Here is a 15,910-nt window from a genome sequence, read left to right on the forward strand (position 1 = left end):
ATGCGGGGCACTCACTGCTTAGGGCTCAGGGCCCAGCTTCTTAGACTGAGGGCTGCCAAATACTGTAGACGCCAAATACAGGCACACTCTACTAATAGCCAGTGGTTCTCAGACTCCTGTCTCAAGACAGACTTACAAATTATTGCAGACCCTAAAGAACTTCTGTTTATAGCAGTTATTTCTATCAATGCTTATCATTTTAAAAAGAAAAACCGAGGAACTTTGGAAAACAAGCACACATCCCACCAGCCTTCACGGAAATAATGTCATTGCATGTAATGTAGCCTCTTGAAAAATTGTGTCATATCCTTGAGGAGAGTGAAAAAGGAAAATAATGTCTTGGTATTATTAGAAAAATGGTTTTGACCTTGCAGGTGGCCTGTGAATAGATCCCCCCAGGAGTTCCCAAATCATAGTTTGAGAACCACTGGTTTAAACCTGTACACATCAACAATGTCTTTAAACAGCTGAAAGGAGAAATGCCACATACTGAGTAAAAGGATATAATGTCCACTTAAGATTTTTTGAGCCAATGAATAAAGGACAGTACCTTTTTCTAGAACATTTTTCTACTTACTACTGCCCCCAACTCATCAATACATTAACATGTTCCTTTCTGGTAATATGTCAAATAGAAGAACTCCTGAGTCCAAATCTCTGTTTTAACCAAAGGCTCTGTCTCTTTTCTCTACCTGCCCATTGAATATTTTCACTAAATATCCAGTTGTGTTTACCTCAAATGTAAAACAGCTAAAATGCCTTTTTCCTGATTGTTAATGATATACACAATACTTATTATAGGAAAGTTGAAAACACAGAAAAATATTCTTTAAAAAAAGAAACAAATGCATGTCCCCACCCTCTGAGAAAGTCCCCGCAATATCCTGCCAGTCTTTGTATCACATTTATTTTAAAGATACAGTAAATCTTGCCCTGGCCGGATATTGCTTAGTTGGTTGGAGCATCATCCCATTCACCAGAAGGGTGTGGGCTCAATTCCCAGGCAGGGCATATACCTGGGTTGAAGGTTTGACCCCTGGTAGGGGAGCATACAGGAGGCAAATGATCCAAGTTTCTCTCTCACATCAGTTTCTTTCTTTCTTTCTCTTTCTCTCTCATCCTCTCTCTAAAAAATCAATAAAAAACATATCCTCAAGTGAGGATTAAAAAAAAAATACAGTGAAGCTCACATCTTAAAGCTAATTTGTCTTTTATTTTAAAACTAGAGGCCTGGTATACGAAATTCGTGCGCAGGTAGGGTCCCTAGGTCTGGCTGGTGATCAGGGCCAATCAGGGCAGGACCTTCCGGCTGCCGGCCGGGGCCTTCCTTTGTTCCACGCCACTCCCTGGTGGTCAGCGCATGTCATAGCGGGAGATAGAATGCCTGGCCTCCCGGTCAAACTCCTGAGGGAACACTCTGCATATTAGCCTTTTATATAGATAGAAGATACAGTTTTTTTTAGCATGAAAAAATGTACATTGCTAAAGAAAATTTACAAATACAAGCAAAAAAAAGATAATGCTCTTAATATTTTGATGTGTATCTGCAATCTTTATTCTGTGGGCAGATGTGTACCTTAAAAAGTGAAACAATAAACTGGCCACGTGGCTCAGTGGTTGAATGTTGACCTATGAATCAGCAGGTCACGGTTCGATTCCTGGTCAGAGTACATTCCTGGGTTGTGGGTTTGATCCTCAATAGGGGATATACAGGAGGCAGCCTATCAATGATCATCTCTCATCATTGATGTTTCTATCTCTCCTTCAGCCTTCCTCTCTGAAGTTAATAAAAAAGTATTTTTTAAAAAGTGAAACAATAATAAAACTGTACATATTGGTATATAACTTGCCATTTCACAGTATACAGGTGTCCCCCAAAATGTATACACACTTTGAATAATTATAAGGCAGTATTTATTAAAATACATTTCATTTTCAAAATGTAATAGAATCAGCTATTAAAGTATATATACATCTTCTGGGGGACACCCTGTATTTAGAACATCTTTTTATGTCATTAAATATCCCTTCATCCCTCCTTGGTATTTTTATTGTATGGCTGTACCATGGTTATTACCTTTGAAAAATTACTATTACAGCAATATGTGATGAATGTCTTAGCTAAATTTTTTATACATTCCTTGACATTTCATTTGAGTAACTGTTCTAGAAATATAATTTCTGAATCAAAAGGTGAAACATGTTCTTTCACTGTGCATGAGAGAGCCTAATATTCCCATTCTTACCTTCACTGAGTACATTTTACAAATCCTCAATTGTATAGGTAGGGAAAACCATCTCATCATTTTAATTTGCATTTCTTTGATAACTGTCAAGGTTGAACATTTCCTTACATGTTATTTACTGATCATATTTCTTCCTTTTTATTGGTTTTATTTCTGTTCTTTGCCTATTTTCTGTCAGAATAATAATCTTTATCTTATTAATTGTAAGAACTCTTACTAAATTAGCTCAGTTAACTCTCAGTTAAAGATGAGCATGCACTCGATAGATATGTGTTGGAGGAGCTGATATTTAGTCAAGTAGAGTTGTGTGCAGGCTATGTGTTGGGCAGGAGAGCCAGGGTAATGAGTTCTGGGCTTCACTGCTTTACATTAAAGAGGTGCAAAGTTTTAAAACTCACACACACACACGCACACACACACACAACCTCCAAATGGAGGCAGTCAGTAAATCTCTGTCTTATATGTGGTAAATATTGTCCTGGTTTTGTCTTTGAGGATAGTTCAGAATGTCTTTTGATGAAAAGGAATTTTCCGGTTTTACATACATTTTCTTCCTTTATAATTTTTGCCACCAGAAATTAACAAGGCCTTCTTTACTCCAAGGTCATTTAATACTTATTGTATTTTCTTTCCTGTCATAGTTTTTGGAGTGTGGTATTTCTTCAAAGTCTGCCACAAGGGGGATTTGGCTGTGGCCTTTAGAAAAACAACAGTACAGCCTCACTAAATGCAGACTGGTCATTTGGTAAAACTACTAAGAGTATCCTGGGAAGAGGAAGAGAGAGATCTTATATGTTAATTCTTCACCAATTACTTATACTGCATCCAGTAGCTTTGTTAACCAGCTCTTTCAGTGAAAGAAGTTTAAAACTGTGGAGGGGGGGAGTTAACATAAGGTTTATGTTTTCATGTTAAACCTCTTGGATTTGGTGCCTCTCCTCACCTGGCCAGAACAGAAGCTTCCAATGGCAAAGCCCTTTGTTTTGTTCACATGGTACACAGCATGCACTCGGTAGATATGTGTTGGAGGAGCTGATATTTAGTCAAGTGGAGTTGTGTGCAGGCTATGCGTTGGGCAGGAGAGCCAGGGTAATGAGTTCTGGGCTTCACTGCTTTACATTAAAGAGGTGCAAAGTTTTAAAACTCACACACACATGCACACACACACACAACCTCCAAATGGAGGCAGTCAGTAAATTTCAGTTTTACTTTTTAGTTGACTGTAGAGATATTGATCTGAGTGTAAAGGTGAAAGTGCCTCAAACCTGGCACAGTAGGATATGGTGTCGAATACTGGAAACTATTCAGAGAAGAAAATTCTGTTGGGCAGATTTTAAGCAAAAACAGTGGCATCCACCCATCAAGAGAAATAAGAGACACCACTCTACTCCACTTCATGCTATGGCATTTGTCCAAAGCAATAACAATCAGATCTGGCTTTATTTGAACATAACAAGGAAGAAACAGTTTTCAGGAAGATTCATTTTCAGTGTGGGAAGGGGAAGAGAAGCATTCTGTGTAATAACAGAAAAATCAATTATTTTTCAATCAGATGAAGTGTCCTCATAAATTCAAGACAGAGAACGCCATGTGATATGCCTTCATGGAAACGAGGACCACAAGGGAAAGAGTTTAGGATCCTACTTCCAAGGTTGCTGTTAGGAAGAGAGATTTTCCAAGAGTGGAACTCTGTCCCTGTTTGTGTGGGTTTGTTAGCTGACATCGTGGTATGTAATGAATGTACCTCATCCTGCCCAATTTGCCTCTCCCAAACCCCATCTTGTCCAACCTGCCTCCCAGTTGGCCATGACTTTTTAAATAACACACTACAATCCTCTCTTTAAAGCATAATAACAAACAAACCCCAAACAATCCTTCTTACTAGCAAAAATTCACAATATATTACATGTGTAATGTAATATATCTATACATATTAACAAGGGAATGGCCAAGAAAGTAGAAAGATGAAGACTTTTGACAAAATTTAAAGTTACATCCTAATGAGAAAGTTTTTAATCAATATGAAGATTGGAAAGTCAGCTCCTGAAAAAAGATCTAAGGAGAGTATGGAAGTTGGAAAGATGATCTTCAAGTCAGTATAAGGGCCAGGGAGAATGAGCACCCAGGAAAAATTTGTACACCACAATTTCTTCCACAACCCTTAAAGTCTGTTTACAGTATTAAAAAGGTGAATAACTAGGAAGGCATCTACTCTGTATAAACCTTATGTGCTGGAAATCAAACTGACATGCCCCGTGGACACTGGCCTTAGGGAATGACACAAGATTCCTGAGAAGCACTGCACCGAGGGGATGCCCTCACTCTGTTCTCTGCCAGCACACAGGCACCAGCATGCCGGTGTCTGAGGGCCGAAGCTGCAGCCCTTCCAGGTGTGTTCTCACACCCTGGCAAAGACAGAAGTTCAAGGGCAGCAGTTCACTGACTGTCAGGTTAGCCCTTTTAAAGGAGTCAAACTGCCAACCCCTTGTGCCATGGGGGCCATGTCTGTGTTTTTTAGAGGTGTCGTCTCTGATTGACTCCAAAGGGAGCTGTTAATGCCTGGGATTCAAGGTGCCCTGGCACTTTCACAGAAATCACACTGAACCCCAGAAGGCTGCGACCACCCTCCCATCCCGACACCTCCCAAACTGAAGTGTCCCACCAGCTAGCTGGGGCTTGGGAAGGAAGGAGAGTTATTACAGTGTACCTCCAGGGAAGTGGAAAGTGCACAATTCGAAGGTCTCTAACTTTCTAGGAACAAATCGCCCTAGAAAAATCAATCATTCCCACAAAAATATTTCCTACATTCTAACTTACATACTCTAATTGATGAGATGATTCTCTAGTTTTATTTGTGCCAAGAAGATCTGTTCCCTTCCCTAGTCTTTGTTGAATGCCAAGAAAATCATAAGGAAAAATGCTGACCTGTGATGGTTACACATCATACTTAATCACCACTTTAAGTTAAAATACTGTAATATAAAATAACGTACTCGCTGGGCCACTTGGGCAGAACATAACTTCCCAAGCCACAGACACACCTACGGAGACACTTGAAATGGCTAAGGAGTCTGGTTCCCAGCTGTGTGGCAAGAGCCAAACCATGACATCAAGTCTTGGGTTGCCCTGGAGAAATGTAGGGCAGGGCTGTCACACTACATTGTGCTTGCTAATCGGAGCCTTCCCAAGAGCTGTCTTAGTTTCTCAGCACACCAAACTCTAGCAGAAGTCGTGGTTTGCAATTGCCACAATGATGAAACTCCTCTCATTCAGAACCTCCAATCATGATCTTCCAGTATTCCAACAGCTCACTTCTCAAAGGCTGCTTTAAGTAAGTATTGAAGCCAGTGTGTGTGTGTGTGTGTGTGTGTGTGTGTGTGTGTGTGTGCGCGCGCGCGCGCGCACAAGGTTTCCTTCTCTTTGGCTTGGCTCAGTTAAATGGAAACGTCTGGAAAAATAATTGTTTATTTTTTCCTGGTCTCTTCGGACGGGGTAAAGCAGCAGACACTGAGTAGGCCAAACAAATGGCTATGAGAAAAATTTCCCCTGGAAAGGGGTGCTTAGTAAAAGAATCTCAATAAGGTAAATACGCTTTCTAAAAGCCTAGGGATTCCATAATTCCTTTGTAAGAGCAAATCATGTAAAAGCACTGTCCAACTCTCACAACCCAGAGATAAGGTGATAAGGTAGCTCTTTTGCAGGCCTCCGAAATGTCTCTCTCTGATTTAAATCCTTCACTCGCTCTCAGAACGGAACCCCTCCCTCCTTCTCCAGCTCCTATCTGCCATCTTCCACCAGTGCGGTGGTTCTGAACCAGGGCTGTTTTTGTTCCCGCAAGGGGGACACTTTTGGTTATCACAACTGATGTGAGGAGAGGGGGATGCTACTAAACATACTCCCGTGCAGAACACAGCCTCTCAGACACAGAGAATTACCTGGTCCTAATGTCTGCAGTGTTGAGGCTAATGCGTTCTGCCCCAGTTGTTCTGCCCTCTTTCTTGTTTTCTAAGCACGCCAGACTTTCTCATATGCTTCTGACCCTAAGCAGGTTGTTTCCTTTACCTGCCCTACTTCTAAGTCCAAAGAAATGACCATTTATCATCCAGGATCCAATTCAAAATGTCACCTCCTCTATACTGTCCTTTCCAGGTCCTCAAGAATCAGATGTGCCTTCTTCTGCACCTCCAGAGCTTCTGGTACATGCTGCATTAGAACACCAGCCACTCTGCCCCCAAATGACCTGTCACCTGCTGAAGGCCCCATTCAGCGTTCACCTCCAGAGTGCCCACCTAGTACTCAATCACTGCTTGCCGAACCAATCAGGGAATTAATGGAAATGTTGCAGAGGCACCGAAGAGTCTTTAGCAACAATGACTAAGGGATAACAGTGTCCCCAATATAAAAAAAAACCCAGCAAATATTTAATCAAATACTTGCAATGTGGACAGGCACATATATTAAGCATTGGTGCACATATGAACTCATTTCATACATACAACAAGGAGGTAGGAGCCATTATCATCAATATTTTGCAAATGGGGAAACTGAGGCACAGAGACCCATAACACTTGTCCAAGGTCACTGAAGCTAGCATCTGAAAGAGCTGATCTTTAAACACAGGTAGTTTCATTCCAGAGTCTTAATCTTCCAATATTCATGTCAAGGCAGTAATACTAATAACCAATATTTTGCAACTTAGAGGCCACGGGCAAACACAAGTGACACCTCCAGAGGACTGTACCACCATAGAGTGGCCACCAGCTTCTATGACCCTGGACTGTACGCATTGCTTTCTCAGGTCACACGCTCTCCAAACTCTGGAATGCTTTGGGCAAGAGAAGTAATCTCCTCACAACATAGAAAGACACCATGTATCCAGAAAACATCATGGTACCACAAAGAAGACACAAGTGATGATTCCTCAAAGAACATCTTACCTTGTTCATGCTGCAGGGCCTGAAGTGAGGGATCAGGCATGTCACAATGCGAGGCTGTCCCTGAAGATTCTCCTTGTTCCCGTAGATCTCCCTTCCTGAAGCAGGCAGCTGCACTGCGAACACAGACAAAGGAGATCCATAAGCTGGTGCCCAGAAAGGCACAGAGCAGTTCTGTGTCCAGTGAGACTTTCTGCCGTGATGGCAATGCTCCATGACCACTATGGCCACAGGTGGCTACCGAGCACTGGAAATGTGGCTAGTGCACAGGGGAACGGAATCGATTCTACGGAATCTTAATGAAATTTAAAGGTAAACAGCCACATGCAGTTAGTGGCTACCATATTGGATGGTGCAGGTCTACAGAGTCAAATCAAGAGTCTTAAGGCCACGGATACTGAGCATACCAGTGGCCAAGGAAAAGCTGCATATTATATGCACAGAGAGACTGCAGATACACAGAGACAAGAACACTCATTCATTCAATAACTTTTTTCTGAGTACTTATTAGGTGTGGGCACTGCCAGAGAAGTCAGCTATTTAAGAGTTTGTAGTTCAGGCTTTGACTTCCTTAGGAAGGGAAAGGCTCTAGTATATGAGCAGCACCTACTGTGTACCTTGACCTCAATGCCTCCCCTGCTGCCCACAAAACCTAAAGGAACGGCCAGGTATTTGCTGGAGCCTGACTGTATCGTTGCCAGGATGAACAGATAACAGAATCTACCACAGAGCTCATTGAGAGGCAGCATCCCATCAGGCAAATCAGGGGGTCAGTTTTCCAAGGGCCAAGTGAACCAGACGATCCAGTTCCCCCTCAAATGGAATAATGGTCCACGTTTTTATCCATGCTGTTGGTTCATTAGGTAGGTTTTTTAATTTACTTGAATTAAATTTTAGGGTAAAACAGTTATTGTATGTGTTAGGGTCGCCGAAGGAGGAACGCACGAGGCCAAAGTGGTAGAGAAATTCTCTGGGTGGGTCCTGAGGGAAAGATAATGGTCTTAGCAAGTGGAATGTGGTCTAAGCCAAAGGGCATGTTGGGTGAAGTGGTCTAAAGGTCGGTTTCCAGGGGAGGGGCAATTTATTCAATTATTTGATCAGACCTGACAGTATGATTCCAGGGTTCTTAATTTGTCAAACATTAAGGAAAATAATTAATACAATAATAAATAAAATATCTTTGACTACGTAACTAGACTTGTAGCCAATTTTGTTGAAAAATATTTTATGGTTGGATTTGAGAGGAGAATATAACACTATAAGGTTCCTTATAATCACCTTATTACTGTTATTTTTTTAAAGACTGCATCTATCTGAACCTTTCCATAAACACTGGAATTGGAGGTTTGAATGGAACTACAGTGCTTTAAAAAATCTATTCTTTTTAATTATAATATAATAACAATATTGAAAATGTTCAATAGGAAAAGGACAAAAGACTCATAATCCCACTGGCTCACCATAATCACCTCTAGTTTTTAGCAATCATCCTTGCTCTGTTGGAGAACGGTTTGAGGCCCGTGCACATCTGCTAACAGAGTCAAGGACACAGAGAGGTCAAAGATATTAATATCTTTCATCATTAAGAAAATAATTTTGCAGTTTAGATTTTCAAAAGATAAACTTCTACTCTGCACATTACTATTCTGTGAGCATATTATTATTGAATTCCTTTTATAAATAAGACAGGGACAGAAAATTGCAGGTCACTCCCTGGCTATTCGAGACACATAGAATCCAAAGAAAATACCCCAATCAGTCACAGCAATAACATTTTTTAACAATGATGTACAACATGGGAGATACCCTGGAATTTCATTTTGTAGCTTAAATACAACTAAACACCCCTTTATGCAAATGATGCCACTGTTTCAAAACCAAGAAAATTCAATATCTAATTCTAACCAAACTTAAATTGACTGACAAAATAGTATGCTTTTACTCTTAATTTTCCAGAAGCAGATGCTAATGAATTTCTGCATTTTAAAGTAGAACTTCATAAATGTTGTTTCCTTTTAAATATATGTATTTGATTCACTTACAAGCTATGGCCCAGCAAGTAACTGGGAAGTTTGTCCAAAAGCCTTGTAGAGATGCCTGATGTCAGAATTCCATTCAAATGTACACACTGGTATCAACACAGGAAAGGTGGGCACACGAAGATAATAATAGACATAAGAATTCTTGGTATAACTCCCCCAAGGAAATTCCACCCAGCTCCAGTGATGCCACAATCCCCATGCCCTCAGAACATGGGTATATAGATTGCACTAAACTAATTATGGATCCTTCTCCTTGCCCCTCCACACCACACCAAGTGTTCTTAGGTCATTTTCATGTTTGTTGGTCCTATGTCAAAGTCAAGACTAAAAAACTCAGACTAATATTGAGGGCAATATTAGGTCACATAAATTTCTCAATAAATATTGTGAATAGATTTTTTTCTTTGCTCTCACAGAGCCTAAGATGATGTAGATGCTTCATGTAGGTCTTCAAAACAATGTTGATTATCAGATTGCCTTCCGGTTTCTTTTTAAAGGCAAATCTTTTAATGTCCAGGATGGTAAAACTTTTAAAGAATATTAAGAATACCTTACTGCTGTACAGTGCTTGAAATTGTACAATGCACTTTATCAATTAGTACTGATATCAATCTGAGTGGTAGTTTTCTTAATTAAGAAGCTAGATACATGGAGGGGAGCAAAAAGGGAGAAAATGAGATACATCTGTAATACTGTCAACAATAAAATTAAAAATAGGGACAATAAGCTAGTTTTAGAATAACAAACTTTTGTTTCCGCATACAAACTTATATCTCATAGATCAGTTTTCATGCCTTTTTTAATACACAGTAACTTTTCTTTTCAATTCTACATTAAAGTGTAATTTTTTTGATGTTACTTTAAGTTATTCTAAGGGACTCAAATTTAAATATAAATGTTTATGGTACTCTGCAAATAACCAAAGTGACAATCAGATGATAGAAATTTCTGTACAGGGCTAAATTTCTATGTACATATAAAATGGTAACCATGTAAAAGTTTCTTTTGATGCATAATTCTTATGGGCAGTAGGCAATTTCAGTCATTAAAATGTAAAAAGGGGGGGAAAATCCTGCAAAGATACAAAAAAAAAGGAGCTAGATACAGAGAGGAAAAAGAATTCTTAGTTATGCTGGAATAGACACTGGGCTAGAAATGACTTCAAGATACTACAGAATTAAAATATGTACAAAGACTACACATAAAAAACCTTTCCCAATCTCTCTCTCTCTCTCTCTCTCTCTCTCTCTCTCTCTCTCTCTCTCTCTCTCACACACACACACACACACACACACACACACACACACACACACACACTCAAAGACAACCATTAACAGAAACACCTCAGTGAACAGATGACAGTTTTAGAAAATGGGTCAGTTCGCTTCTGGACAGCAACCTAAAAGACTGGCCTTGTTCGACCAAGTACTTTCAATCTCCTTTGAAACAGACAGAACCTGGTTGTTTTGCAGCCAATTCAGTTTATGAAGAAGCTTCCGGAAATCCACAGCTTAAAAAAGTAGACTGGGGGGGGGGGGGCGGGGAGAATAGGAGCAGGCGGGGAGAGGTCAATGGGGGGGAAAAGGAGACATAAGTTTATACTTTCAACAATAAAGAATTTAAATTAAAAACAATAACAATATAGCACACACACACACAAAGGGAAACTGCATCTTAAAAATAAAGCATTAAGGAAAAAGATATCTGAGTTACCATGATGTAATTAAGGAAGCTTTTCTTATTATTCTGTTTTTCAGTGTTTCTTTTTAATCGTCTATGAAGTTGAATTCTTCTGATACTAAACAAAAACACAAGAAGTACTGACGCCTTTAAAGGGTGTCTGGAGAAAGTCAACCCACACAAGCTAACATGTGACTTCCACTCAGTTGGTCCTAGCAGATTTGGTTCAATGGGCAATGAAGCCTGTGGTCAAATCAACCTTACACTTCTAAAAGATTAATGAAACGTAATTCATGTTTCCCGGTGGGTAGAAGCAGGAAGGTGGAGACAGGGTAAGTGTAAGAAGAGACCATCAAGAGAATGAAAAGAAAAGATAAAGGCTACAAAGAAAGGAGAAAACTAAAGGGCAGATAAGTAAACAGATACCTAGAGACAGTTCAGTGCTGTGGTCAAGTGCCCCTCTGCCGCAAGGTCCTCACTATGGAAGGGATTGAGAGATTCGGGTTCCTGGTGACAACACCACATCCTATGGCTTCTCTATATTATACACTTCCATGGACCGGGTGTCAGCAAGTGGGAGCTGGAGTAAAGTTAAGACTGGGCCTACCTGTTTCACCACTATTTATTTACCACCAACCTCCACCTACCACAGAGAAGTCTATTTTACCTGGATCACTGCTAATGTGGTACAGAGGTATAAGCCAACTTTATTCTCCTCCCTCTAAAGAGAAGCTTAAAGCTGTCACAGAGCTGTTTTATTTGTGTGTGTGGATTGTATTATTTCTTGGCTCTTGAAAATGCAACTAATACCTATTGCCAATATAAAATGAAATATAATGAGTTGGGCTTTTTCCCCCACTCCAAATCCCTCATCCCCTTCCAAGATGTTCATTCTAGAAGTCTGTTGTAATACAATTCAAAGTAGGTAGCTTAGGCAGTCCTATGGGGAAAAAGCCAACAAGAGTGGGCAGGTCTCTCCTCACAGTGTTAAAGGTCTTGCTGGCTTTTAGATATAATGCATCCTGAGGTCACTCCCCTCCCCACCACCAAATCCAGCAGCCTAAGCAGAGGACTCAAGAGTCTGTGGAGAAAAAATAAAGTTATAAAAAGACAAAAAGGCTTTGAAGAGAAAGGGAGAGAAGGCAAGATGACAAGAGTGTAGAAGAAATTCTCCAAATCAAGGACTTAGGAGCTTAGAAAATCAGATGAACAGATGAAAGAACCCTAACGTCCTCCACCCTGTTTTCATGGGTTGGAGTAATTCATGTGTCCCTGAAGTACTGACAACCTTCACCTGGAGTCCTTGTGCAAGACCGGATAAATGTAAGACTATTTAATTCCTGACAGGCCAATCCCTCCCTTCCACAATAAGGGGCATGCTGCTCCTTATTAAATGATCCTGTCCCCAACCCAAAATGCACATAACCTCTCCAAGTGATGGCTCCTTCCTTTCTTTCTGAAGAAGAGCAGGAGGGACCGGAGCAGCTCTTTCTCTATCCTCAAAGTTGCAGCAGACGTGTGGCTCTGGTTCTTCAGGACCTCTGCGTTCTGACCATCCCCACATTATGACTGCAAACCCACCATAACATGGTTCTGCCCCTAGAGACTAGATGATATTTGCCATTGGCCTTGCTCCCCATGCTCTGCTCCCCATGGAAAACACACAGCCTAAGCCAAAAGATGAGAGTGTCTTCCCATCAAGCATAATCCACAGCCTTCTTTCCCAAGGGTAGGTTAGGCAATTTGAAAATTAATATTCTGAGTTTAACTAGCATATGAATTATGGTTCAACAGGAAATTGTGAAAAGGAAGAGGAAATGAGAGGACTGTAAATTATAGAGAGACATACTGCTGGTACACAAAAAAATTTGCCCTGAGAGCCTGATGGGGAGGAATTGAGGCCAGTGAAGGGCCAATAGTGCCAAGCAGTCAAGAGTCCATTGCTTTCATGTCACCACTTCTGTCACACACCCTTAAGTTTCCCTTACTTGGTCAAATCATAAGTCGGGATATCTAACATTTAGTCTCAAGGATATCACTCTTAAAAAGGTCAATATTGGCCTCCCAGTGATTAGGAATATCTTAATTAAAGGCACAATAGAGAAGAGCTGCCAAGAGGTTACCCAGCTCAGCCTACTTCTCTTGCCCGGGTGACTATCTAAACCAGGGGACACAAATTCAGATGCCTACAGTGGTCAAAAAAGAATGAGATGAGTGAATGGTCAGGCCAGAGAAGACAGTGCGGAGTGGAGGGGCCTGGAGCATCGGGGAAGTAGGAATACCAGAGCTTCTTGTATTCAAGAAAGCCAGAGAATATGTAAAATCATTGGCTTTATTAATGTTGGCAATTTATGTTAATACTTTGGAAAACAAAATGGTTGGATTTGGTTGGCCAGTTTGCATCTTTTCTTATACATCTTTCTTGGTGGATTCTTTGTTCTTTTAATTCTCCAGGCCAGAACTCCCAACCTGTCTCCTGGCCCTTCTGGTGTCCTACTGCAGTCGTTTCACTGGGCACAGCAAGCCCAGGGGAGCTTGAATGTCAGTCTGAATGTCAACTTTGCCTCTTGGCACATGATTTTGGAAAGTTACGAACCCTCTGAGTCTATATTTCATTATCCATAAAATTGGGGGGGGGGGATTCTTTATACCTCCTAAGATTGTTTTAAAGATTAAACGAAGTGATATGAAGAAAGTACTCAATGAAGTGTTCAAAAAGATGAGGTGCACCTCCCCTCTGTTCTCCCATCACCGTTCAGCACAACCTCATTCTGTTTGTAAATGCACGTAGGTGTTTACCTCTCAATCACCCTACTGGCTTGTAAGTATTTCAAGTGAAGAGATCTTGTCTTTTTTATGCCTAAACTAGAGGCCTGGTGCACAAATTTGTGCACGGATGGGGTCTGGCCAGCCTGCCCCAATGGGGGCTGATCAGGGCTGGGCCGGTGGGCAGGAGGGGATGTGGAAGGTTGGAGGGGGGGGTGATGATTGGGGCCCCAATTAGGCCCATTGGCCACCGCAGCGTGCGTCATAGCGACCGGTGGTTCCAGTCGCTTGACTTTTATTTATATAGATAACCAGCACCTATCCACTGTCTTAAGACATAGTCAGCTCTCAACATATACAAAATTTAATTATAATATGTTATGAAGTGAATATTTGTGTCTCCCCAAAGTTCATATATTGCCTTTATAATTCATAATCCCTGATGTGACGGTATTTGAAGGTGGGGCCTTTGAGAAGTAATTAGGTTTAAATGAGGTCATGAGTGTGGACCCTCCATGACAGGATTAGCCATTATAAGAGCAGATACCAGAGCTTGTTCTTCTCTCTCTCTCACTCTCCTCTCCCCCACCATGAGGATACAGCAAGAAGGTAGCTGTCTGTAAGAGCCCTCACTAGGGACCACATTGGCCAGCACCCTGATCTTAGGATTCCCAGCCTCCAGACTGTGGGAAACTTGTTTAAGCCACCCAATCTATGGTATTATGTTATAACAGAAGATCTTTCTTAAATCTGGCACCAAGTGAGCCCATTTCTTCTCATTCTATCCTCATGATGTCTTAACATCAATATCTAATATCTATTCCTCCTTTGGCCAGAATATTTTGAGACTAAATGAAAAAATAACAGGTCCAAATTAAGAATAAAATACTAGAGAGTTTTCTCTTGAGGAATATGGCATCACTTTTAGGTCAGCAGGGTACTATTTGGATACTCTTTACATGTCTCAGAAGAAAAAAATAAACATAAGTGATTTCATCACTCCATTAATAAATATATGAAAGAATCATGCTTTAATTTTAGCATCCTCAAGCAATGTTTGCCAACAGTGCATGTCACTGCGCGGTGTGTACTTGGTGGTCAGCCAGAGTCCTGGGCAATCCCCAACCATTTGTCCACTTCGGATTGAGAAGGCTGAATTGTGTTAATCTCGGACAAACGTTTTTCAACCAGGCCCCCCGGGTTTCTTTGATTTTATGCTGAAAGAATCCCACAGACCTTCAAACAATTTCGGCTTCCCTCTCCCTTGGGGGGTTTGCTGAACAATCCAGGCAAACACATTTCCTGTGATTTGCTAAGAAGCTAAAATAACTCAACAGAAAGCCCAGTTAGTGAGTTACTTCAGAATGACCCACTGAAAGGAAGCAATGACAAAGGAAATCACTAGGAAGGTATCTCTCTTTAAAGAAGCCCATGGGGACCAGCTATTTCTCCAGTAGAAGGTTTACAGGGAAGGAATTTAAGTATTCTCAAGAATACCTTGAAGACAAGCTGTAATGAGGGCCGGTCCCCTTACTGGGGGCTCGTGCTTACAACTGAAACGCATCTGCTTAGTAAGCCACAGGGGAGGGGTAATGTCTTGTTTCTCAGGGAAGAAACTTTCACTGATCCACAGAAGAAAGCTCAATTTGGCTTGATGGGACCCTGTCGAAAGTAATTTTAGGGATTCGCTGTTAATCTCGGCTTTCCTGAGGGTCGAATCCTGTTACAATTGACCCTTGAAGAGCAAGGAGGTTTAATGGTGCAGACCCACCGCAAAATAAAAGATTCACACACAACTTTTGACTGCCCCAAAGTTAACGACTAACAGACAGTCCACTAATACATATTTTGCACGTTACATGTATTATATACTGTATTCGTACAATTAAGTAAGCTAGAGAAAAGAAAATCATAAGGAAAATACATTTACGGTACTGTGCATCCTTATTGAAAAACATCCTCATATAAGTGGACCCACACAGCTCAAACCTGTGCTGTTCAAGGGTCCTGGTACTTCCGATACCAGGCTCTGAGTGTGGCTTGTTCTTTGTGAGGGTGTACCACATCCTGGGTTGTTAACTTCTCCACAGGGATCTAGTGTTTGCTTCTATCAGTGCCCTTGGGTTTTCAGTATTCTCGAACCAGTTTAAGTGTTTGTGTCAAAATAACTAAAGTTCCCACATCCTGCAGGTAGCGGAACAACGTCGCCTTTGGATTTCCATCTCCCCAAACATACACACTC

General features: G+C 41.0%; 1 protein-coding gene across 1 annotated transcript in view; it reads right to left on the reverse strand.

The window, feature by feature from the left end:
- LOC308520839 (uncharacterized protein) overlaps positions 1-15,910 on the reverse strand; it is a gene marked incomplete at its 5' end in the record, with an annotated part of 195,016 nt that overhangs the window by 98,633 nt on the left and 80,473 nt on the right. Inside the window, one exon of the mRNA XM_081093557.1 lies at positions 7,184-7,291. Coding sequence (XP_080949683.1) covers positions 7,184-7,291 — 108 coding nt within the window. The remainder of the gene's footprint in view (positions 1-7,183; positions 7,292-15,910) is intronic.

The sequence above is a fragment of the Myotis nattereri genome (assembly GCF_964212035.1).
Source record: "Myotis nattereri genome assembly, chromosome: 6".
In the NCBI taxonomy this organism is placed as follows: Eukaryota; Metazoa; Chordata; class Mammalia; order Chiroptera; family Vespertilionidae; genus Myotis; species Myotis nattereri.